Consider the following 25964-nt stretch of genomic DNA (forward strand, 5'->3'; position numbering starts at 1 on the left):
AAAGCTTTTGTATGCTAAACTTTGGTCTTTTGACAGTAAACTAATATATAATTTATAGTTATATATAGTTTGAACTTTTTTTTATATTAATTGTTCTGCGGACCTCTTGTTTGGATCCTGTTTCGTGACAAAATTTTGCTCTGTTTCTAAGTTCGTGAACTCATGTCCCCTATTTCGGGATAAGGTTTTATGCATACAGTTAGGATATTTTAATAATGATTAAGGGTTTCATAAATTTAAAAACGATAATAAAAATTTAGAATAAAATAATTATGTGAAATTGACGATGTTACTTACCTGAAATATTCATAAGAAATAATGTGAGTCTTGTAAAATATTTTGATTTGTTAATTCTAACAATATGTGAAAATATTTCTATAACCATTANAAATACGAAAAGTATGTTGACTTTTCCAGCTTAAACATTGGCTTAAACTACTGAACCGAATTTAATGAAATTTAGTTAAATGTAGAGATAGAGACCCAGGGAAAAAATATAGTTGTAAGGATAGTTCTTCTTGTTTGAAATCTTTTATAACACAACGCTTTGCATATAGCTTACGATTCGAAATCGTGTAATATTATTAAACTTTTTAGTACTAAGTAAAACCATGAAAAACATTCATTTGTTGAAATAAGTGACACATGACAATAATTGACTTTGATTTATTTCACAAGTTACAAACAACTTGCAAATATAGTTTACTAAAATGAACACTCAGGAAAATCCAACTAAGCTTTCAGTTTCTTTATCAAATTTATTTAAACTAGGCATTTTCGAGACATTGTATGCTAAAAGTAATTCTAATCCAGACTCAAAATGTAATTCTCCAAGAGATCCTGTGGACAGGAGAGCGGGGGGTGACTCCCAGGTTCCTCAGAAATGTGCGTGCACTGTACCCGACAGCACAAAGTGCACAGCTGGTGACCGGGGCAAGACAGGCGCCGGGGTGACTGGCTCTCGCACAGGCCGAGTGAGCGACAAAGATCCCGAGGACCTACCAGCCGGGGCATCTAACCCTGGTCTCTTGAGATACATCCACAACGCTGCACGATATAGATTGCCGCAATGTTTCGAAGGCGCTTGCGTTTCGGTTAAACAGAATTCTAAAAACAATTGGATTTTGGGTCATTCGTTGTCGTTCAGTTCCGTGTCACCGGGAGGGTACAAGCTGCTGCTGTCCTACGTGGACAAGAGTAAGCCGAAAGGGCTGCCTTACTTCGTGATGGAAGCGGCTCCGGGTGGGCAGATGAGTTGCGAGGTGCGCGTAGGGCCCACGCAAGGCACGCGAGCCACGGTAGTGGCGCAGATTGCCGATGCCGAGTTCTATAGTTTTGAGAGCATCTTTGATGCGTATTTCAACAGTTTTACGGCTTCTATTATAGCTGTTAATCGTGAATTTATAGCTCTACATTTTCTTCAGGTGCGTAATATTCATGTGTCCCTGAGCTTGGATAACTTGTTTAAGAATTGGAGTTGACTAGATTTCTTCTGATGCAGGCAATCACGGACCAGATATCGCTTGGCGCGGAGGTGGTGGCCCGCGGGCACGCGGTGGAGCTGAGCTCTGCGTCGGGCGCGGGCCGCTGGGCCACCGAGGACCAGTCGCTGAGCGCCACGCTCGGCAACCGCGGCCTGGACCTGTGCTACGCGCGGGCTCTCAAGCCTTATCTCACAGTTGCTGCTATGCTCGAGGTGGGTACCTTTAAAATTACAGGTAATAGCGCCTCATTAAGTAGGTTCCTGCAGTAGAAGTTAATAGAAGTTCCTGGTAGTAGAGCGGTCCAGGTACCTTCCAAAACACACCTGTTTTGTTACGCAGCAATCGCCATTGCGAGGTCTACAAACAATAAGCACTTTTAAAAAAAGGTACAGGGAATACGTTTTTAGTACACAATTACTGACGTAGGTAACTTGTATCCATACCTCAAGATTCCAGACAAACGAGCACGGGGGTAGGTAGGTAGGTAGGTCACCGATCATCGCATTTAAGACTGCAGTGGCTTGACTTGTCTTGATTTCTCATAAAATTGACTCTCTTCTCTCGACGTAGCACATAAGCACCACTAAGATTGTATATAATTAATTGACATCGTAATAACAATAACGTAATAACATCTATCTGACATAATTATTTTTAAATATGCGTAAATGAATTTTATTTAATTTACTAGATCTGACACTAATGATGTACTTTATTTTGTTTGTTTTTTTTTTCTGTATTGTGGGTAGGCGATGCGACTAACGCGCTCAGGATTATGGGCCAATCTGATTCACCTACCTGACGCTATGAATAGACACAACCACGCAAAATGGTTCGATCGCACGTGACGGTTTTGTGGTCGTCGAGACACACACAATCACTGTATACACAAACACTTTATTACATTACAATTTATTTATTATGTACACCCACACAGTTTTGTTTTTCAAATATTATCGTTTTATTTATAATATCTTATTACATCTTTTCTTTATAATAATATTATACTGTACTTACACTTAAAATTTATACGCGCACTATTATTATTATTTATGTATGTATATTTTATGCAGTATAGGTTAGTGTCCGTGACTCCCACTCGGCATGGGGCACACTGAAAACCAGCGTCGTGGCCTCCCTCACCGGGGGCCATGGCATATGCTGAGTGGGGTCCCATTGCGATGGACATCGCTGTGCGACAGGGTGGCACTGCTCAGTTTTACTTTCACTTTCATTGTATGTTTTATTTTATGTCACCTATGTCTTATTTACTTTTTTTTCTATTATTTACATCTTTTGTCTTCTGTGATGTCCATGGCAATAAATGTTTCTTTCTTTCTTTCTTTCTTTCTTTCAATCAGCAAGGTTTCAGATCAGCAGTTGTGCTTCAGATTATGTAGGTGGAGCGCTATGTATTGTTTTCAATAACAATTTGGCAACTGCATTTTAACCAATGCGATTTCAATTTGCTTTAACTATCACCTAAGAATTAAGAATTGAATCTTTACAGGTGGGTTTCGCGATCCGTCGTGCAGTGGCCACGCTAGCCTACGAGTGGCGATCAGATGAGTGGACGGTGCGTGGCTCAGCCGACTCGGACGGCTTGGTGGGCGCCACGCTGCAGCGCGCTCTGGGCGGAAAGCGCGCCCAACTGGCCTGTGCCATCTCTGCCCTGCTCAACCACCCCAACGACAAGTTCCGACTCGGCTTTGGAATCACCGCTGCTATTATTTAACTTCAACGTATCGTATCAGGAGACCCAGTGTGGGTTAAGGAGATTGTGCGAGACCATCCTGAACAACAAAGAACGCTTAGGAAAGGCAAAAGGCAAAGAACGCTACGCAATACCGAGCTACCAAACCAAGAATTACCGTGAAGCGTATAGTCAGTCACCCAAGTAATTAATACTTTCCAACTAAAAGTAAAACGCATATCAAACAAAATCCACTATTGATCCCGAGCCGACGGATTCGCCGCAATGTTGTTAAGAGCTTTAAGCTCTACCTACATTTATTAATTCTGAAATTTCTAATACTTCTACTCTAATAGGTACTTCTCGAAACGAGAAAACCACGTAAAACTTAACTTCACAATAACATTTGAGTAAATAACAAAATATATTTTCTACGAACTTGCAAATCTTGCAACCATGCAGTTTACCTGCGTTTTTGAGTAAGTAGTCATTTAGGACATTTTGTTCTGAGAACTATGTTTTAATGTTATTCATAATTGTATGTCATTTAGATTGTATTGCTTGTTAATTTTATTTATATTAGATAGTTGTAGTTTATAATATCATGCGCTTATTGTGTACGGACGCTTGTGCTACGTAAAATAAATTGTATTACACTTACCCTTTGTTTTATCACTGAACTTCCCTTAACGCTTATCACAATCACTCACTTATCCCGCAAATTGTCCGGCATTTGCACTGCGAGTCTCACACGACCGACGGAGAGGACTATATTAAAAATTCATCTGCTGTATAACGATAATGTAGGCGTGTATTATGCTCCGACGGCCAGCTCGGCTCCGTCTGCTGCGTGCAGTAGGGCGGGCGCCTGCGCGACTTCTGGGCGGGGCGTGCACCGCCGCCTTTGAGGGTGCGATGTTGGAATGTTGACTTTAAGTGTGGGGGATATAGATTTTTATAGGATGTAGGGGCATTGTGCAATGCGATGTGGGCGTGTAGAGCGTCGTCGGCGGCGGTCCGTAATCCGTAGAGCGTGGCGAGTGATGGCCGCGCGCGGCGACGCGTGCTCTCGGCAGTAATGGTGATGGAGCGGCTGGCGGACTTTGTGAGCAAGTCGCTGGAGGGTGGCGAGGCGCCGGCGCCGCCGCCGGAGCCCGGGGAGGATGACGGCGACGACGTGGAGGTGGACATCACGGCGCTGGAAGAAAAGCTTCCGCCGGCCAAGAAGCCGCGCAACTGGCTCGTCTCGCCGGTGCCGTCGCAGCAGTGCAAGAGGGAGCTGACGATAGATGATGACGATGACAGCAAACATGGTAAGTCCTACCTTCTTTTTCTGTGTAAAAAAGTGGCTGTTCCTTCATGGCACAGTGGTAGAACAATTTTAACCGTATTTACCGTTTCTACCCTTGTCCGTAAAACAACCCTGATTAATTTTATTTCACACTAGCTTTCCGCCCGCGGCTTCGCCCGCGTGGAATTTTGTCTGTCACAGAAAAACTTTATCGCGCGCGTCCCTGTTTCAAAAACCGGGATAAAAACTATCCTATGTTCTTTCCCGGGACTTAAACTATCTCTATGCCAAATTTCATCAAAATCGGTTGCGAGGTTTAAGCGGGAAAGCGTAACAGACAGACAGACAGACAGACAGAAAGACAGACAGAGTTACTTTCGCATTTATAATATTAGTTGGGATAACAAGACCAAAAGAAATAGAATTTGAAAAAGAAAAGAAATCAAGCAAACCTTTGAATGTTAATTTGCTTCGTTTGTCCCCTCCATGGAGCTCCGGTTTTATTTCCGAAGCTTACTTAAATTATAATCATATTTATCATTTTCGATAATTATTATCGGAATGTTCAAAGAACATACTTTCCCGGATGAAGATTGTAGTTGCAAGACAGTACCTACTTACCTACCTTTGTTCTTGATTCTTGATGCTACAATAGTTACCTGCTACTTGCAACTATTTAGGCTATTTCTAATATTTCATGTAAAACCTGTCGTACCTAGTCACTATATTAAATTTTATGTTATTGATAAATAAAAGAAAAATTACACTATAAATCGATCCTAGTCATTTTCAGGGAGCTTATTTTACGATATAAACGCCTAATCATATATTATAAACTAACATCATGTGAAATCATGTGTGTGATCGATATTAAAATGAAAGTAAATAGAAAATATTTATTTATTAATTAACCATCATAAATAATAATACATAATTATACTTAAATTGTTAACAACTTATCAACATGTTAATTAAAGTTGCAACTTTTATATACCTATATACTTTAAAAGCTTAAATAATTGCATTCGTTTTGTGTTGAATCACAGTCGACTCTTTTTATTAATGTTTTATTTACTACTAGCTTTTGCCCGCGGCTTCACCCGCGTGAAATTTAGTCTCACAGATCGGCATAAATTATAGCCTATATTTTAATCTGGATTACAAACAATAACACTGTAAAGTTTCAACAAAATCCGTTAAGTAGTTTTTGCGTGAAAGAGCAACAAACTTCCAGACATCCAAACTTTCAATCAATATAATATTATGACTTATTGCTAACAAACATACTCGTATTGTAAATATAATCTTGAAAAAAAAAATCGGCTAACTAATGGAGTCGGAGTCGGACTCTCGCACCGAGGGTTCCGTATAAACTTTCAGGTATGTTAATAATTTAATATACAGTTTGCTCTTTAATTAAAGTTTTTTATGTGATGATCGTGTAGTTACACGATTTTCGGATTTTTTCTTTTGTTTGTGCTTTGTGATATTCCTTCTTGCCAAAATGTAGTTGTAGGTTAATATAACTTATAAGGATTCCGTTTTATTGTTTCCGTTTTTTTTAGGTACGGAACCCTAACAATTTTAGGTATAATACGCAGGTAATCTAATAAACTAATGCATAAGTGACTATCAGGTATGATCTGAAGCTCATCCGTTCAATTATTACATTGAGTGACACTACCCAACAAAGCTTTCTTAATTTTCCCCGATTGCCTAAATAATTATGTGGTCTACAGGGTGACAGGGAAACTCAGAACTCTCGACCTATTCCTTGAAAGGGATTATACCTACTATAAGAGGTTATTAGCAACAATATAAGCCCAGTGAACTAGGGGTCAAAACTGGAAGGTTACTAAGTTGTGACGGTTATCTACGGTTATCCGATTTTTTAGCTGACTTGTTACAAAAACTACTCTACCTACTCTAAACATTGAATTGATACTTTGCTGAAAGCTGAAAAATTAGAGATCATTTATGAAGTGCTTGCCTAAAACTTACATAATTTCAGAACAATATTTTTTTATGAGTTTATGAGTTAATTACGTTTTACGGACACTCAACTGCACGCAGGAGGATTTTAATGAATGCTGCTGACAACGCCATTCTTGTGGCGGAGTTTTGGGCCGACACTGTGTAAGTTTGTTATCAACACGATAAGAAGAAGACGGACACTCAAAATATTTATATGTAGGTAGTAGGTATTTAACTATTTCCAATTTAAAACAAAATTAATATCCAATCTAAAATCTAAAATTAATAACCATTCGCCCCCTTGAATTTTAAGTTTGTCACAGAAGACCGACTTATTTAAACCGACATAAGTCTGTTTAATTTGGTCAATTAATAGGTATTGTTATAAATAGTATCCTGTATTGTATAAACAATAATACTATTAAGTTTTAATTCAAATTCAAATATTTATTTGCACAATTTTGGCTAAACATAATAGTCTTAAAACTAGTATAAGTAGAGCGCCAAAATTTGCTGTTTCATCAAAATTCGTTAATAATGTTGTGTTTTTTTAGTGAAAGAGTATAATTTAACAAACATCCATTCGTTACAATAAATTTTCACATTAAAATCGTTCTTCAACGCACAGTTACTACTAGGTAGGTTTAAAAAGATAGTGACAAAGACATAGGTTCTATAAATTACAACACACACTACGAATGCAACACTGCAGTTTTCGGTGAAAGTAGTTTCAAAGATAAAATTCAAACTGGCTTTAAACATAATTTACCTTTACCATTCGTTTAAATAATAATTTGCATCAAAGTTATTAGTCCAGTAGAATTAGATTTTAAATCGGAAATAATTCCTACAAAAGATTTTATAGTTTTAATGGCTTCATTGGTTGCCCATTAAGACTCTCCTAGGTTTTCGACTTCGACGGCGTTGTGCTTAAGTGGTGGGGGCCCCCGAAAGGGGGTTTTTTCGGTTTTCCGGTTATACCGCGTAAAGGACTTACCCTATCGAAAAGTGGTCTTCGTGACGGTTGAAGGGCATTTAATGCTGCATTAAATAAGACCAAATTCATATGTTTTGGACAAACCGTTCTCGTGCAAATGTTCGGCAAAGTAGAAAATATGTGTATAATTATTAACCCTCTCCACGTCCAATAGCTCGTCACCCGTAGGCTCCCCAACCTTGTAAAGGGTCGCCTTAACCAGCGTATCCCTGTCAAGGCTCACGAGTTGGATTCGCTTATCCTTGTTCGTCCCAGTCGTTCCTTAACTGCGGTTGCTGCACCTCTTCCTGGCACTCTCCTGAACGACTCTGTGTTACCTAATGTGGCTGCCCCTCTTCCTTGTACCCTCCTGTACGATTGCATTGCTTAGCCATATGCCTGGTCCAAGGTTCGACGCCACAAAATCAACTTCGTACGCGTGAAAATAGTTTAAATACTATTTTCAGTGCCTGCAACATTTTTCTTTACTGCTTCGCCTCTATTAGTCGTAGAGTAATTGTATGTATTCTATAGCCTTCCTCAATTTATGAGCTATTTAACACAAAAATAATTATTTTAATCAAACTAGTAATTCTCGAGGTTAGCGCGTTCAAACAAACAAACAAAAACTCTTCAGCATTTTAATATGAACTTGTTGTTGTTGATTTTTGGCGTCGAACCTTAGACCAGGCATACGGCTAGGCAACGAAGTCGTGCAGGAGGATACAAGGAAGAGGGGCAGCCACAGTAGGTAACACAGAGTCGTTCAGGTGAGTGCCAGGAAGAGGGCAGCAACCGCAGTTAAGAAACGGCTGGGACGAACAAGGATAGGCGCATCAAGCTCGTAAGCCTTGATAGGGTTACACTGGTTGAGGCGCTCCTTTTTAAGACTTGGAAGCCTGCGGGTAACGAGCCATTGGACGTGGAGAGGGTCATTAATTATACACATATTTTCTACTTTGTCGAACATTTGCACGAGAACGGTTTGTCCAAAACATATGAATTTGGTCTTATTTAATGCAGGATTAAATGCCCTTCAACCGTCAGGAAGACCACTTTTCGATAGAGTAAGTCCTTTACGCGGTATAACCGGAAAACCGAAAAACGCCCCTTTCGTGGGCCCCCACCACTTAAGCACAACTCCGTCGAAGTCGAAAACCTAGGAGAGTCTTTATGGGCAACTAATGAAGCCATTAAAGCACTAAAATCATTAGTAGGAATTATTTCCGATTTAATTCTACTGGCCTATATGTGAAGAACACTAACCTTACTTATAAAACTTACATGCTCGTTGAACAGTAGTTTAAAGTGACGTTTAGTATAGAAATGACATTTTAAAACAGAGTTTAACAACTGTGTTTATTAGTAAGGGGGTAAAAGCTCAACGAGTATAAATAATAAAGTAATTTCTTTCTTTCTTTCTAATTATTTCCATCCATCCATTGACAGCCTCGCTGTCGTGAAGCGTTAAATCCTCATTGTTTNGGTGATGATGGAATCACGTACCTTTTTGTAGAAAGTGGCAAAATTATTTAACGTCGTCGTTTTATCGAAATTTTTTTACGATATTAAACAGAAATAAACTCAACGACCTTTAAAATGGACAACGAATCAGATTTTTTTAAATAACATAACCTTAGCGAACCTTACAATATAATAAACGAAATCAACGAAATGCGAATTACACAACATTCAACTTAATCGATGGGGGACTCTAGAAAGGAAAAAAATCTGGACACCGCTTGCTAGTGCTAGCGCCATCTAGCGGTGAGCGATACAGGCGAACACCACGGTGCCGGAGTAGTATTGATTATGAATGTGGTGTTACTCAAGATCTTCGATTTTCCTAGTTTTTATAGTTTTCCCTTTATTTGGCCATTAAACCCTAACTCTGTACCAAATTTCAGCTCTCTGAGTTTATGGGAAGTACTAGTTCTATTTTGATGATCATCAGTGAGTGAGTGAGTGAGTGTCGTAAATGCGAAACTTTGCTTTCGCTTAACTTCGGAACTAAATGACCTACAGATTTGAAATTTTGGATTTTAAGTATGTGATTATAGCTTACTAGATGACGAAAATTTCTGCGTTCTGGTTTTATCCAGAGGTTCTCAAATAGGGGCCTGAAAATGCGGCGAAATGGTTCCAGTAAAGGATGGTACGGCAGTGTTTGCTTCGCGCTCGACTTGGCGGGGGCACTGCCGTGCCGCCAGATTTACATCAAAGTTATGTGAACACTAACTTATAAAACTTACACGCTCGTTGAACAGTGTTTTAAAGTGACGTTTAGTAGGTACCTATAGAAATGACATTTCAAAACAGTGTTCAACAACTGTGTTTATTAGTAAGGGGGTAAAAGCTCAACGAGTTTAAATAATAATTATTTCCATCCATCCATTGACAGCCTCGCTGTCGTGAAGCGTTAAATCTTCATTGTTTTAAGTTTAAAACAATCATTTAATGAATATCATTCAAGATTAGCTGCGAACGAGAGGAACAAATGAAATGAATAAGCCGTTAATGGATATCCGGAAAAGACTTTTCAATCAAATAAATCACCGAGAGAGAGTTTAACGGGGTTATTCTCAGCGTCGTTCGACAATTAATCACTGTTCTCGGATCTTTAGCGAGCGTAAGAAAGCCCTGGAGACGAAAGGGGAGAGCGGGTGTGGCCCGCAGCGCCGCCCACATCTGGATAATCCCTCCATTTACATAATTGCCGTATAAAAACGAGAGCTTCCCAATTTGCTAAATTGCTCTAAACGACACTTCATGTCGTGGCTGGATCGCCGGCGTCTCGGCGCTGCTCCAAGCTCCGAGCGAGCGACGACGTGATCGATCCATGACATAAATTAAGTTTAATCTTGGGACAGATTTGTTCACCATCATTTATTTAGTAGATAAGTTACCNAGTTACCAGCATAACATGAAATGAATTTATGCTATTGATATGTTTATGAATTTTTCAACTTACTTAAGGCTCGGTTCGGTCTATCAGAGCTTTTAAAGCTTACTTTACGATTAGGTACCGATTTTTGATTTTGATTTTATACAAGATATCAAAAAACTGGTTACTGATTTTGAAAGTGTTTCACGAGCTCTATCAATTTCCAGGTATCAATAAGCTACAGTATACAGGGTGGAAACGATAAGTGACCTCATTCGATTATTTCTAAACTATACAAGATATCGACAAACTGGTTACTAATCTTGAAAGTGCTTCAACGGTACCAATATTAGGTTACACAATTAACTGCATCTATCCGAAAATTTAATGTTTTCAGCCTTCATACTAAATGTATGCCAGCCAAACAATAATAGAAGTATATTTTTTTTACTAAATAATAAACACTTAAAATGAACTCGTAAATTGCATTCTTATTTAAAATTATTATTGGAAAACATTGTCTTTAGTCTTCACTTGCTATAATATTAACAAGATATGAGTGCCATGACTGTGGCTGTACCTACTAAATGAATGGAAGCTGGAAACATTGAATTTTCGGATAGATCCAGTTTATTCTGTAACTTATTATTGGTACCGTTTGATAGAGCTTGTGAAGCACTTTCAGAATCAGCGTAATCAGTTTTTCGATATCTTGTATAGTTTAGAAATAATCGAGTGAGATCACTTAAAACGTTTCCACCCTGTATATCTTTCAAAAAATTTATTGTTTCCAGCTTCCATACATCATCACTATATCTGATTCTGAATATCATAACTAGGTATTATAATAAGTTAAATAATTTATTGACACTAATTCAGTTTATCTGTGTCAGATATCACGGACAAATCCCCAAACGGGGTGGGTGGTGGAGCCGGCGGCAAGCAGCGGCGGTCGCGGACCAACTTCACGCTGGAACAGCTGGGCGAGCTGGAGAGGCTGTTCGACGAGACGCACTACCCTGACGCCTTCATGAGGGAGGAGCTCAGTCAGCGACTCGGGCTCAGCGAGGCGCGGGTGCAGGTAAAAACTTAATATTTTACTGTATAGCACGCCTGAGGAGGCAGAATAGACTGTTTAACAATATGCTTTACCCCAACGCATTAATGAGAGCAAACTAAAGTGGAAATGGGTAGGACACATAGCACGAAGAATTGATGACCGACATGGGGCAAGTTCCTGAATGTAGGACACGTACCAGAAAACACAGTGGGACGTCCACTCAGAAAGTGGACAGATGACCTAATAAAGGTCACAGGATGGCTCTAGTTTCGGATCGCTTCTAACCAGCCACTCTGGAAATGATTGGAAGAAACCTATGTTCAGGACCAAGTGGCCCAAAATGATGATTCACGAGAGATTGAGTACCCCACCAGTATTGAGGCCAGGTTGCATGTTTTTCTCTAACTGTGCGCTAATTATTCTTAAGCAAAAGAAGGATTGTTCAATGCTCTATAGTTCACAGTAGGTCCGAGTATCTAAACAATTTATGATACAATGATGAGCCGGATCACCTGCTCCAAAATGCCAACCCTAAGAAAAACAAGCTTTTCGACTCTAACAATGAGTAAGTATACAGTTGACCTTGATAACTGTTTCGCTCATAACGAAAAGCTGCTACTAAACCGGACGCTGAGCTTTTCGCTATACCCGAGAGAACCATGACGTAGTCTTTTATAAAATTTTGATCTTTTATGGTAAATGACTGACAGGGTCGCCTAAATTACCTAGCATGTAGGATTTTAATTATTGAGCAGCAATTGCCATCTAAAGCTACCCCAGTAATGCGTGCCCACTTAACATCGCGACCCCTGTTCATTACTAATGCACGTAATTAGCTGTGAGCGTCCAACAAGTGCCAGTTTATCGGCAATATATCGGCATTAGTGCCAGATCGGCGTTAAGTGCCACGATGGTCCTCGCAAGGGACATAAAGTGCCAGAAAATAAATAGGCAACACGTAGCGGTAAGTCTTCACTAGTGTCATGCGATGCTGCTGCCTAATGTAACTACTAATTGCATAATTAGTTAATGTTTTTTAGTAAAAATGAAAATGACTGATTTGCTATCGACCACAGCAAATAAAAACAGTCGAGATTTTCTAAATATACGGAACCTCTGCCACGCGACGAGACTACCTCTACCTTCTTGCAGCCTATGTACTTATGTAGATTTAATCTTACGATTCGCTATTAGGTACGTATACAATAAAAACTGACAAACTACTTAATTAAACGTAGTATTTTAAGTGCTGTAAAATTTCAGAAACATATTTTAAAGAATCAATGAAAGGATTAAAATATTTCTCAATTATTAGGTAAGTATCTTACTTAATCGTCCATAACAAACATTTCTGTCAACATGCCAAAAAATATTTAAATACGCTTTATTTACCGACATATTAAATCACCACTGTTTGCCATCAAATTCATTTAAAACATGGCAATTGTTCAGCATAAAACGAGGGATGTTTGTGTTTGCTTGTTATTTAGGGCTGATTTTTCAATCGTCAGATATTTTTTATCTGAAGAATAAACTTGTCATTTTGACATAATTCCTATACTGAAACTGTCAATGTGTCAATTTATTCTTCAGTTAAAAGTTATCTGACGATTGAAAAATCAGCCCTTAGTCGCATTGTCTAATGTAATCAAAGCTAATGAATTCGCCCCTAGTTAGCGTATTGCCCGTCGCAACTCACACACACTAATCGAATATGTATGTGTGTCACAGATTGCTAATAATAACAATCACAATGATATTGGCATTTCAAATAGAATAGTTACACAACATACAATTAGGTACTTTTTTTTAATCAACCTACATGCGTGTTAATAAATATGTATACCTACGATATTGACCGAGTAAATTGAATAGGTAATGACTGGTTTTGTGAAGATAATAAAATATTAAGATAATTATTACATTAGTTAACTTTAAAACCAAAAGCAATCATTTTTATTTTGAGATAGAGTCAACTTGTAGAGATACTGTTTTTGACCGGGCGGTTTTTTAAATTTAAATTTACTTCATCCAGTTACCGTATGTAATTTTGGACTGTATCAGATATGTGAACTAGCTACTAATAAAGTATCACACCAATTCAGTCTAATACATGTAGGTACCACAATTTGATGTCGGTACCAGATGCAATCAGCACGGCGCGTGCCCTCCTCGCTAATGCGGTTACCCGTGTTTGGCCGGCCGAACACGCGCGTTACAGTACACACACTGCAGTACACAGTGTACAATTTGTGTACTATACTTGCGTATGTACGTGTCGGCGCAGTAACTCGATTACGCGGGTTGTCTCGCTCGAGCCGAGATTACGAGCCCTCGTTTGTTTTTGCAATTATCGAAACTTTAATGCTAATGTTAATCGACATGTTTGTCCAAAATCTGATCTGATTTTATGATGCGTATTGCTAAAGGCCTATTCAGACCTAAGCGGTATTCGCTACCGTCTGCAGCAGAGAAAACGCTCTAGCCGCGGTACTTGATACTAAATACCTGAGCGAAACCCGCGCGGTATGTATGTACCTCTAGTCTCTACCCACAGCGGCAGCGAATATCGCTCAGGTTTGAATAGGCCTTTAAACACGCTCAGGACTGCGTATAGGAAATGAGGTCTACCTGCCAATGGTGTATTTATCGTTAAATAAGTGACAAAACTTATACATGTCTAAGTGCGCGCTTCCCTTAAATGGGAGTTTGTTATTTTTAAGTTGCAGCAATAGAATATAAGATGGTTAAGAGNTTGTCGACAATTACAGCAGGAATTTACCAAGTGTTATACCATTTTGGAATCCTTACTAAATGTGCCAAATTATGATGTCACTTGCCACACTCGCGTAGTACAATTTTTTTTCAGTACAGTCAGTTTAAACTAGGCAAAATTTTTATTTTGAAAATTTTTTTGGGAATAATTTATTTTTTTCATCCAAGCTGGAGCAGCTGGTTTTGTAATTTTGATAACAATTTAGAGAAGCATTATTCAGGGTAACATAACAAAAAAAAATTTGGAAAAAGTGAAGATTTGTGGCAACACGAGTAAAAAGACCGTCACCGGGAGTAGAATTTTTTGTTTTTTTTTTAAATGCCTATTATTTTGACAAAATGCCACATAGTTTTTTTTTCATATTTTTCTGATAACCAGTATAACTTGCCTCAACACCCAGTTCCGGCTTGACGTTACATTACGGGACACCCTGTATATAGATTTTACCTGACGCTTCTTTATGGCATACCTACCATGTATTTCCAAGGGGCAGATTTTTCTGTTCGGTTTGGTTGGTGGTAGGGCTTGTTCTAAGTCCGCCTGGCTAGCTACCACCATCTTACCTAAGTCTGTCGCCATAACAACAATGTTAACAGCATTGTTGTGTTCCGGCAGTTAGAGGTAAAATAGCCAGTTCCTCCGTGGTTGATGATTCCGGGTGAAGCTCGCTTCCACCTTCGGCCTGATCATCACTTACCATCAGGTGAGATACAGGCCAAGAGCTTCTTCGTTGTGGATAAAAAAAATATTTAAACTTTTAAAATATTATGACAGAACATCAAAATTTGATCACGATGTTGATCAAATTTTGAATTGGCAACGAAAAACGGCACTCTTGCCTCGCCTTGCCGACTGCGTATATTCTTACTTACAACCAGCAACCTGAAAAGCACCACTGAAGGTATATCCATTATTTTGAAACAACGCTCTTAATAATTTTAGAACAAAGGTACTATGTTAATTATGACTCATCTAGAGTTTTGTTGCAGGTGTGGTTTCAAAACAGACGAGCGAAATGTCGGAAGCACGAAAGTCAAATGCATAAAGGTAAGAAAATCTATTGTTCACATCCCAAAGGCAATCTATATCCATTATGTGTTTTCTATAGATATTTATCAAGATGGAAATATACCTAAAATACCCGAAGAACGGATGTGGCTTCAACAGTTAACGATACATTGCAGATAAGTTTAAATGAATGGGTAGACATTGCTGTACAAATTGTATTTTAAATGTGCTCGCGTTTAATGTAGTCGAAAAGTACAATTGAAAATTATTTTGGCAAACTAGACGAGCATTTGGCTCAGCTCTGTAATTGCATGGAATGAGTTCACTAGAGCGTATATTGCATTAAATATGAGCTCCAAGTAAAAAAAATACACTGTTATTTAATTTTTGACTGTCTTATATTATCCCGTTATTTGCAGTAGGTAGATACTTATATCAAGTTAAAATGCAAATGTTTGACGATCTTATCTTCGTACATAAGTTGTAAAGTTTATTTCTTATACATTGTAATCAATGTGACTAAACATGTACGCTTTGGCTTTTCTGTAAGCTTATTATGTTGCTCATTAAATAAATAAATAAATGAGTGTGATGTAATAGAGCTTGTATCAAATAAAAATAATGTCATCTTCCTTCCCGTACAAGCAATCTCGTTTACGTTATTATGGGGGCACTCTCCAGGAGTCGAATCTTGACCACTGAGACTCGAAATCGCTAAGTGCGTTGCGCAATTTCCCGAATTTATCGTCTTGTGTGTAGCGGGTGTTTTTTACCGCGTTCTCGCGATTTCCCGCCCGACCCGCAGCCATTTTAATTATTCATCCGCGTGAGTTATGGTCGAATTAAAAAACTGTTAGAGTCGGACCGGCGCCGGCGGGAACTGTAATCGAGTTAGACAGAGTCATGGAGAATACATAATGCGTTAGTGTAGCGCAATAATTTTCAGCTTTGAATTGGGGAAGTGATTTCAAAATCATTCGCTGCAAAACAAACTGTTTTATGCAATTTCGACAAATCGACAATAAGACGTATTGGTAGGCATACGGTCATACAATAGTCTGTATCCATTGAAGCTCGAATGCGGTGTTGCAGAATGCATAATTATCACATTTCTTTATTATTATAACTGTTTTCAGGCCTGTATTGTTGTAAATATTTAGCTAACTACACTGTGTTCGAGTTTGATTTAAGTTCTGCGATGTATTGCTTCCTAGATTTTTAGTTTCCCTTATCGTAAAAATATTTCATAGCAAAATATTTATCGTCGTCTCAGAGACCCAGTAACACTAATGTTCCCCTCGTTTAGCCATCGTTTTGATACAACATCCGCGGTGTGTCGTGTCTTAGCTCGTTACGTCAAGCGCGCTAACGAGACGCGACCGCGGCTCCGCGACGCGAGATCACACTATCTCGTGATTGCAAGTATCCTGCTAAACGGAGCGTAAAGCGGAAAAAAGCCGCTCTCCGGAATCGAATAAAATGATTCCCCGTGGGAGTCATTCGGACGCAATCCCGCCGTCCCCTGCTAAATGTCTTATTAACTTATGTGCCCTCCCCGCGGCTAACGCGAGCACAATCATGTAAAGTGAAATGAAACGGTTATTTGTTACGTTCCCTTTGACGGAGCGCGCTGAGATTCTCTATGTTGGTGTCGTTTGTGGATTTGTAATGTTAATTGAATGACAGTGCAATAGATATTATGTTGAAATAACATTATCATACGGAAGCAAGACACTCTACTGTGACTGTGTGCTCTCATACAAAAATAAAATATCAAATGTCAAGTGCATTATTGCATATAAAGGTAACATAACGTCAATAACAATAAAAAAAAGTAAATAAAGCATTGATTGTTATTCTATTCATCCTGTGTGCCAACAAATGGTCGTCAACATTCAAGAAGCGTAAAAAGTTATCTTATAATCAAGAGAACAACACATTAGATTAAGTTATCACATCTTCATATTAGTGAAAAATCCAAAGAAATGTTACTGGTAAAAACATCATATACCACCTTTTACGAACGCAATAAATCGTGAAAAGTAGGTACTGGATCTTCATAAAATTAAGAATTCATTTTTAACGAAGAAATGAATCTTCGCCGAGCGCGGCGCTCGCCATAAAAACAATCACAACGCCGTGAAACTCAAGAATAAAAAGAATACACCGACGCCTAATTGTTCCCCTGTTCATAAAATTGTAAAGTTATTCGCGCAGAGTGAGGGTGGCGATATTTTATTGCGCAGAAACCGCTGTAAAGATGTTCGGAGCGTTTTAAAATAAGCGGGACGGAGGATGCACCCCGCGCCCGCCAGCTTACCTTCTAATTCGATTAAATTAAACAACTCAGAGTTAATCAAATAAATGCACGGCGGTCGCGGGGGGCGAGGGCCGAGGGTCGGGCCGCGTCGGGCGCTGGACGCGCACCCGCTCGTATTTATGTCGGCACTTCTCGAAAGTAATTCGGTGTCAAATATGGAAATAACTCATACACGCGGGGAGCATCCATTTTGATAATGCCGACGGCGACCGGAGCGACTCTGATTTACTGTGAGCGCGTCCCGCCCCCGCCTTCGTGCATGCTCTAACGGCCAACGTATTATTTGTACGAGTATGTTACCTACTACTTCTGTCTTATNAAAGAAAAAAATACAATAATAAGTATCGAGTTATTTATTTTTATTATAAAAACAAAACTGAACATATTTTTTTCTCAGTGTTAATAGTAAATTATAATGTTATAATGTCTTTTAGTTAGGTATACATAAATGTGACTGTATGTTATTACTTGCGGCCGCCCGCCATTTCGTATGCGTGGATCCTGTTTAACCCCCTTAGGGATTAAATTTTGCAAAATCCTGTCTTAGTGAGCACCTATGTTAAATTAGAGTTTGTCACAGATCGTCATAAATTATAGCCTATATGTTATTCTGGGTTATAAACAATAATACTGTAAAGTTTCATGAAAATCCGTCAAGTAGGTTTTGCGTGAAAGAGTAACAAACACCCAAACATCCACACAAACTTTCGCATTATAATATTAGCATGGTATAATAGTAGCAATGGTACTAAAGGGTTTGACGTTTGTAGACGGGTGATTCTACAAAAATTACAATTTAAATTATTTATTTATTTAATCTTCTGCATTTAAATACAATGCACTGTGGGGGACTTAATGCTGGATGGAATTCTCTGCCAGTCAACCACGGGTCATACAGAGAGAGTGAGGCGATGCAAAATATTTACATTAAGTATAAAATAAATCTACTTACAAAAGATTACATAAAATAAATAGAATAATAATACATAATATGTATAATTAGAATAGAAATAGTTACACTCTCTAATCCTACTAATTAATATTATAAATGCGAAAGTTTGTGTGGATGTCTGGGTGTTTGTTACTCTTTCACGCAAAACCTACTTGACGGATTTTCATGAAACTNGTATATTATGTTGAAGTAACATTATCATACGGAAGCAAGACGCTCTACTGTGACTGTGCGCTCTCATACAAATATAAAATATCAAATGTCAAGTGCACATAACGGTAACATAACATCAATAAGATTTAAAAAAAAAGTAACTAAAGCATTGGCTGTTAATCTATTCATCCTGTGTGCCAACAAATGGTCGTCAACATTCAAGAAGCGTAAAGTTATGTCATAATCAAGAGAACAATACATAAGATTAAGTTATCACATCTTCATATTAGTGTAAAATCCAAAGAAATGTTACTGGTAAAAACATCATATACCACCTTTTACGAACGCAATAAATCGTCAAAAGTAGGTACTGGATCTTCATAAAATTAAGAATTCATTTTTAACGAAGAAATGAATCTTCGCCGAGCGCGGCGCTCGCCATAAAAACAATCACAACGCCGTGAAACTCAAGAATAAAAAGAATACACCGACGCCTAATTGTTCCCCTGTTCATAAAATTGTAAAGTTATTCGCGCAGAGTGAGGGTGGCGATATTTTATTGCGCAGAAACCGCTGTAAAGATGTTCGGAGCGTTTTAAAATAAGCGGGACGGAGGATGCACCCCGCGCCCGCCAGCTTACCTTCTAATTCGATTAAATTAAACAACTCAGAGTTAATCAAATAAATGCACGGCGGTCGCGGGGGGCGAGGGCCGAGGGTCGGGCCGCGTCGGGCGCTGGACGCGCACCCGCTCGTATTTATGTCGGCACTTCTCGAAAGTAATTCGGTGTCAAATATGGAAATAACTCATACACGCGGGGAGCATCCATTTTGATAATGCCGACGGCGACCGGAGCGACTCTGATTTACTGTGAGCGCGTCCCGCCCCCGCCTTCGTGCATGCTCTAACGGCCAACGTATTATTTGTACGAGTATGTTACCTACTACTTCTGTCTTATTTCAATTTCTTTTCATTTTCCTGGTGGCGGCTTGCTTTTCGGTGTCGTTCTAATCCCGCTGGGGGCAAATTTCAGTATGATGACCATTCCATTCGTCCATAGTCTCTGTTTAGTTTGGCATTTTATTTATTAAGTACGTTTTATTATAATTTCTGAAACAAAAACGAACTCCTCAACTAATTAATATTGTAAAGTAACCCGACAGTTATTCCACTTTATCGTTGATTGTGTAAAATCTGATCCTACCTAAGGCAAGGATAATTAAATTAATGAATCCTTTAGACGAGATCCACCGAACACCTTAAGTCGGTTAGATCCGCGTTAATTTATTAATTGCTCACTTCGCCCGGCAGGCGGCTATAAACAATGGATCTCGCTTAATTTACGAGCAAATTATGCTTTACTTAAATATCAATTTAATTAAGTGGAGTTCGGGATCGGCTCCGGGAGGATTTGCCGCGCGGGACGGCTCCGCGCCGGTCCGGATCAATGTGAAGGCTTCATTGACAACTTACTGTTATTTTATGGGTCCGTTTTTCTCGTAACGTTTTAGAAGGTTCTTTCGACTTTGACAATGAAGCAGTGTAACATTATTCGATGTAGGGACAGGGAATGAAAACAAAAACAAGTTAAGCTTTTCAAAATGTTACAATTCAATCTCAGTGATATAACGGTGTTACGCTACTAAGATACACACGGTGGGATCTTAATAAAGCAGTTGTCATGGTCTGCTAAAAACCGCCTGGTAACATCAGTGGTCTGGTCTGCGCCTACTTTACTACCACCAACTTTTAGTTGGCCGATAGTTGAGCCCGATTCTAATATGTATGAAGATCGGCCATGTCCATACTGATAAACAGCCTGACCCAACTATCGGTCAACTAAAAGTCGGTGGTCTGCGCCTAGGCTTACAGTTTGGGAGTCACATAAAAATCAGTTTCTTCGTTATATTTCTGGCCTTCATACTTTATTGTATGAACCCATTTGCATGCAAGTTATATAACAATACAAGTACAGTAGAATCCCGATTATCCGGATCAATTAAAACCCAGGGTATTCCGGACAATCGAAAATCCGGATAATCGATTTGAAAGTAAAATCAAACAATAATACATAATCAACTTTTTACTGTAGAAAGGGTTTTAAATACATCATTTAGAGTCTAAATAAATTTTAGACCATTGGGTGAATCCATTTCTTTTAACTATGAACCAAGACGACGTCTGAACCGTGTTTCGGTGGCGGCGTCGAGCCGTATCACAGACGTCGTGCCGTTTTGATGGGTCCAGGACCTAAATCAGTAATTAGAGCCATGAAGAATGAGTCCGGATAATTGGATGTCCGGATAACAACTGTCTACAGCATTTTTGCACACGGGTTATGCATAGCTTATTTTTATTGTTTTAATACCTAGAAATAAGAATAACAACAAAAAATTGTTCTGAATTTGCTTTTATGTGTAAAAAATATCCCACCAAAAACATTCTGTAAAAAACTAGCCAAGTCTCGATGGAGCTGCTTGTTTATCTCTAAAAAGTAATGAAATCTAGACAAAGTCGTGCCAAGTCTATGGTTCCTTACTGCGATTTCTTTATTATTATAGTTAATGTTGTGTGACTTGGCCGTTTCAAGAACAGCTCACGCCATATGAATCAGTATTTTATGCCGGACACTGCTTATTTATTTTTTTGCGAACAAACTAACTTAATTAAAATTATGACACATTTTTTTTGCAGAAGGACAACTCATTAGCTTTCGAAATAATTTTAATTTATATTGATATATCAAAAGGAAAAAGCTATATCAACCATTTTGTTCCGGAAAATGGCTAACGGACACACCATATGAATCAGAGAATCACACTTCAAATATTTTTAATTTGTATAAAGACAGCAATTATGTCAAAAATGTAATTTGCGCCAGATAGGGCTATAGCTAAGCTATAGGAAAAAAAATATTGCATGCCATTTTGTTAGTTGGTTACTGAACTATACCCAAAGACATCGAAAATTTTGCCTCCGAAGAAATACCCATATGCTTTTTTTGGTTCAAAGTAGTCATTTCACTAGGACGCATAGTTTCCGAGGATTTAAGCGAAAAACCGAAAAGTGGCACCTTTAAACCCCCCTCTCCCCGCCGGCTCAAGGGCTAAGGGCGGGGACTTTTGCTATGTTCACCCCCTAACTAGTCTAAATAAAGTCCTGAAGTCAGAAATTGTGTTCTACAGTTTTCCATCTATAATGCTTTATTGACTGGACTAGTATGTTCCTTATAGAAACAAAAGCTACTTGACGGATTTTAACGAAACTTGGTACAATTATTCTTCATACTCCTGGGCAGGTTATAGTATACTTAGGAATTCCCACGGGAACGGGAATTAGCAGGAAAATCCTTTTGTATGAAAAATCTAAACCGCTTAAGTTAGACGCTTGAAATTTGGCATGCAGGTACCTTAGTAAACGTAAAGCTTAGTTACAACAGGATATTGCAAAATTCCCACGGGAACGGGAGTTGGCGAGAAAAAACATTTGTATGAAAAAATCTAAACCGCGTAAGATAGATGAAGGGGGTAAAACGGGATCCACGCGTACGAAGTCGCGGGCGGCCGCTAGTAAATAATAAAATATAAATAAATAAATAAATAAAATCATTTATTTGCCAGAATATGGTTACAAATGGTTACAGAGAGAGAAGTCTCCAACATACACTGGGAACAATTTAAAGACTTTTTTTCGCCTTGCCTTACCTGGTAGTCGAAACTAGACCCTACAAATCGAAGGCGGTAAATAAAAAGTATTAAACCTTGAAAGCAATATGGAATGCCGCGTATTTACATAACACAATATGCAGATCCTACATCAATATTGCNTCTACATCAATATTGCAGCACACGTAGGCTGCGAACTCCACCGGGAGCGCAACTTCATTCCGCATTAGATTAATAAGACATTAATAAAAATACTCAGTGTTATTTGTGGTGTTATTCATCATCGAAAATAGATTAAGTTATAATAAAGTTCAAACAAATGCGTTACACGCTTACGAGCTACATTTAAAATCCGTAGCGATTACGATGCGGGATAATAATGCGTGACGTCCCGTAGCTTCATAGATGCTACGAGCTACGCCCGTAGAGATCTAGGCTCTTCCGTAGCTGCAATCTACGCTTTTCCGTAGCTGCGTTCTACGCCCTTCCGTAGCTGTGATCTACGCTTTTCCGTAGCTGCGTTCTACGCCCTTTCGTAGCTGCGATCTACGCTTTTCCGTAGCTGCGATCTACGCTTTTTCGTAGCTGCGTTCTACGCCCTTCCGTAGCTGCGATCTACGCTTTTTCGTAGCTGCGTTCTACGCCCTTCCGTAGCTGCGATCTACGCTTTTTCGTAGCTGCGTTCTACGCCCTTCCGTAGCTGCGATCTACGCTTTTTCGTAGCTGTGTTCTACGCCCTTCCGTAGCTGCGATCTACGCTTTTCGTAGCTGCGTTCTACGCCCTTTCGTAGCCGCACTCCTCGCCGCCCGCCGCCTTCGCCCCCTTCGACTCGGCGTTGCTCTCTGCTGCGGCACACCAGGTAAATAACATTACATTTTACAGGCATACACTTAAAAGTATGTGCAATCTATTGATGTGTCGAGACATTGATAAGAATACACTGTGTCATCATCGAACGTCAATTAAGTTGTATTATAAATTTTAATATAAATATCCTTGGACATTTTACACTGCGCTTCTAGTCCCAAACAAAGAAAAGCTTGTACTATGGGTACTAGACAACGGATATAAACATACTTAAATACTTTTTTTTGCAAATACATACATAATATACATAGAAAACACCCAGTCCAATACAAACAAATAATGTTCATGCACACAAATGTTTGTACTGTGCGGGAATCGAACCCGCAACTGCAAATTACCTGCCTTGTTATGCATAAAAAATATAATAATAAAATTCAAACAAATGCGTTACACACTTCTTTTTATGCTAGACAAGGCAAGTATTTGACCGCAATCGCACCTGGTGTTAAGTGAGATGCAGTCTAGGATAGTACATATCTGCCCTGTAAGTGCCTATTCACTCTCGCCTTGAAAACGCCCGGATTATAGTGTTCAGGAAATACAGCAGCAGGCAGCGAATTCCAGTCCCTAGCTGTTTGCATTATAAATGAGTCGTCGAAACGCTTAGTGCGAGCTTACTTACGAGCTACATTCAAAATCCGTAGCGATTACGACCTACTACGCGGGATACTAACGCGTAACAACACGTACTAGCTTCATAGATGCTACGGGCTGCGCCCTTCCGTAGCTGCGATCTACGCTTTTCCGTAGCTGCGTTCTACGCCCTTCCGTAGCTGCGATCTACGCTTTTCCGTAGCTGCGTTCTACGCCCTTCCGTAGCTGCGTTCTACGCTTTTCCATAGCTGCGTTCTACGCCCTTCCGTAGCTGCGATCTACGCTTTTCCGTAGCTGCGTAGTATCTACGATCTACGTCCTTGCGTAGCGTCTACGATACTACGTCCTTTCGTAGCACCTACGTTTTCCGTAGCATCTACGTCCTTGCGTAGCATCTACGCCCTTCCGTAGCATACGATCTACGGACACGGTGTAGCGAAAGACGGTAAGGGTACACAGGAAAATAAGGGTAATTTTCATTCTCACCTCTGCACTCTGTAAGCTACCTCAGTTAGCTACAGTATAACGGAACGTCTCGATAGATAGCTTTATAGCGTATTAGGATATTAAATTACATTTTTGGGGCCAGATTAGAGCCTACAGGGATAACACAGGTAACAATAATTGCAACAGCTATACGCAATTTTGGATTCGTATGTCAAATTATAAACTTGTGTAAGTGCGTGTTTTGACTGGAAGTTCTTTGTCTTACTGTGGTTCTTGCCAACAGTACGCCAGCGCGGCAGCGGCGGCGGCGGCAGCTCTGTGCCCGCCGTACGCCGGACTGGCGGCGTTGGCGGCGCGCTGCCGCTCGTCTTCCATCGCCGACCTGCGGCTTAAGGCGCGCCGCCACGCCGCCGCCATCGCCGCCGCGCGCGCGCCCTCGCCGCCCGCCGCTCCCGCCTCCGCCGACACATAGCCGCTCCAAGCCCCAACAAATGGGTCTATTCCACTATGATCACCCAGGTAATCAAAGTAGACTCCAGGCCACACTTTGGTGTCCTTTGATCACCCATGGATAAGAAGTCCACTTTGATCACCTAGGTCAGGGATGGCGAGCCAATGGCACGCGCTACAATATTTAGAACACGCCACCAATCACCGCAAAATTCACTATGAAATAAAATAGTAATTATTTTGAGCCCTCATCTATCGTATTTGCCCTCATCAGTTGGCGCCACTGCAGAGTAAGGTGCTATAATGCTGTTACTCGCCAGTGGCGCCACTTGTACGATGCTCCCATTGCTATAGCATTATGTGACACATTTATGAATACCTACATCAAACATTTTTTTTAGAAAAGAAGCACGTTACTACATAAATGTTCGCCATCCCTGACCTAGGTGATCTTATCCATGCGGCATCAAAAGGACACAAAAGTGTCACCTGGAGTCCACATTGATCACCTGGGTGATCAAATCCACGTGATTAAAGAGGAATAGACCAACAAATGGGACTAAGTCAGTACCCGCAGAAAGTGCAACCAACTTATTATTGTTCCGTTGATCTCGACTCCACATCGTGATCGTGGTGATCGCTTCGCTAAGAGTCCACCTTACACTTTTGTTCTTCGAGTGTCAGCGAGGTTTTTATCTCCAACACCTTTGTAAGTTTCTCTCAAGTGTCGGTATTGACGCTCAAAGTGTACAATCTAAAGTCCCTGAGTTACAAACAAAACAGTATTCACTTAAGAATAAACGACATCATCAAATTGAAATCTGTAACATTGTCTGAAGGCGTTTTTCACAGTTACAGGCCAGGAATAACATTGTTTTCCTTTGTGAAACCAGTTATGAGTTTTGATGCCAAAATAGTACCTAGTTAGTTATTCTAATTAGTTTGTAATCAATAGTCCTACATAGATAGTTAAGTGTAAACAGCCGCACTCAATAAAACGATATTAAAAACCAGCATTATTTGATCGAAGTAACAGTTTGTGCATTAAAAGATAATTATGAAATGGTAAACTACATTTCTGTATGTGTATAATTATACTTTACCAACATCATGTTTTTCCTATACATGTAAATAAATTGTATTTAACTCATTATCTTAATTTATAGTAGTTTTACGAATCGTCTATTTAAAATGAATACGTTTCTTGTATAAAAATCGTTACGTTACCATTTAAACTTACGTCTTTATTTATTAACTACTCTTTGTTTTTAAATTCGGTTCTTAATTCAAGTTAAAATTATTATTTATTGAAATGCGATTATTGGATCCATTCCATTGTATGTACTATAATAATGTTCTGTAATAATA

At 39.4% G+C, this 25964-nt stretch overlaps 2 protein-coding genes across 2 annotated transcripts; both read left to right on the plus strand.

Moving 5' to 3' along the window:
• The first annotated feature begins 395 nt into the window (after nucleotides 1-395).
• LOC114351745 (mitochondrial import receptor subunit TOM40 homolog 2-like) lies at nucleotides 396-4108 on the plus strand. The gene is made up of 3 exons (XM_028303048.1): nucleotides 396-1424; nucleotides 1502-1696; nucleotides 2995-4108. Exons 1-3 carry the CDS (start codon nucleotides 711-713, stop codon nucleotides 3217-3219), a joined length of 1134 nt encoding a protein of 377 aa, XP_028158849.1. The 5' UTR covers nucleotides 396-710; the 3' UTR covers nucleotides 3220-4108.
• Nucleotides 4104-24618, plus strand: LOC114351703 (short stature homeobox protein 2-like). Its single transcript, XM_028303005.1, has 5 exons — nucleotides 4104-4490; nucleotides 11196-11383; nucleotides 15128-15265; nucleotides 23029-23097; nucleotides 24430-24618. The coding sequence occupies exons 1-5, from the start codon at nucleotides 4256-4258 to the stop codon at nucleotides 24616-24618; spliced, it is 819 nt and encodes a 272-aa protein (XP_028158806.1). The 5' UTR covers nucleotides 4104-4255.
• The last annotated feature ends 1346 nt before the right edge of the window (nucleotides 24619-25964 follow it).

This window comes from Ostrinia furnacalis, unplaced genomic scaffold (genome assembly GCF_004193835.3).
Source record: "Ostrinia furnacalis isolate ACB-3 unplaced genomic scaffold, ASM419383v2 OfSCF1172, whole genome shotgun sequence".
NCBI classification, from domain to species: domain Eukaryota; kingdom Metazoa; phylum Arthropoda; class Insecta; order Lepidoptera; family Crambidae; genus Ostrinia; species Ostrinia furnacalis.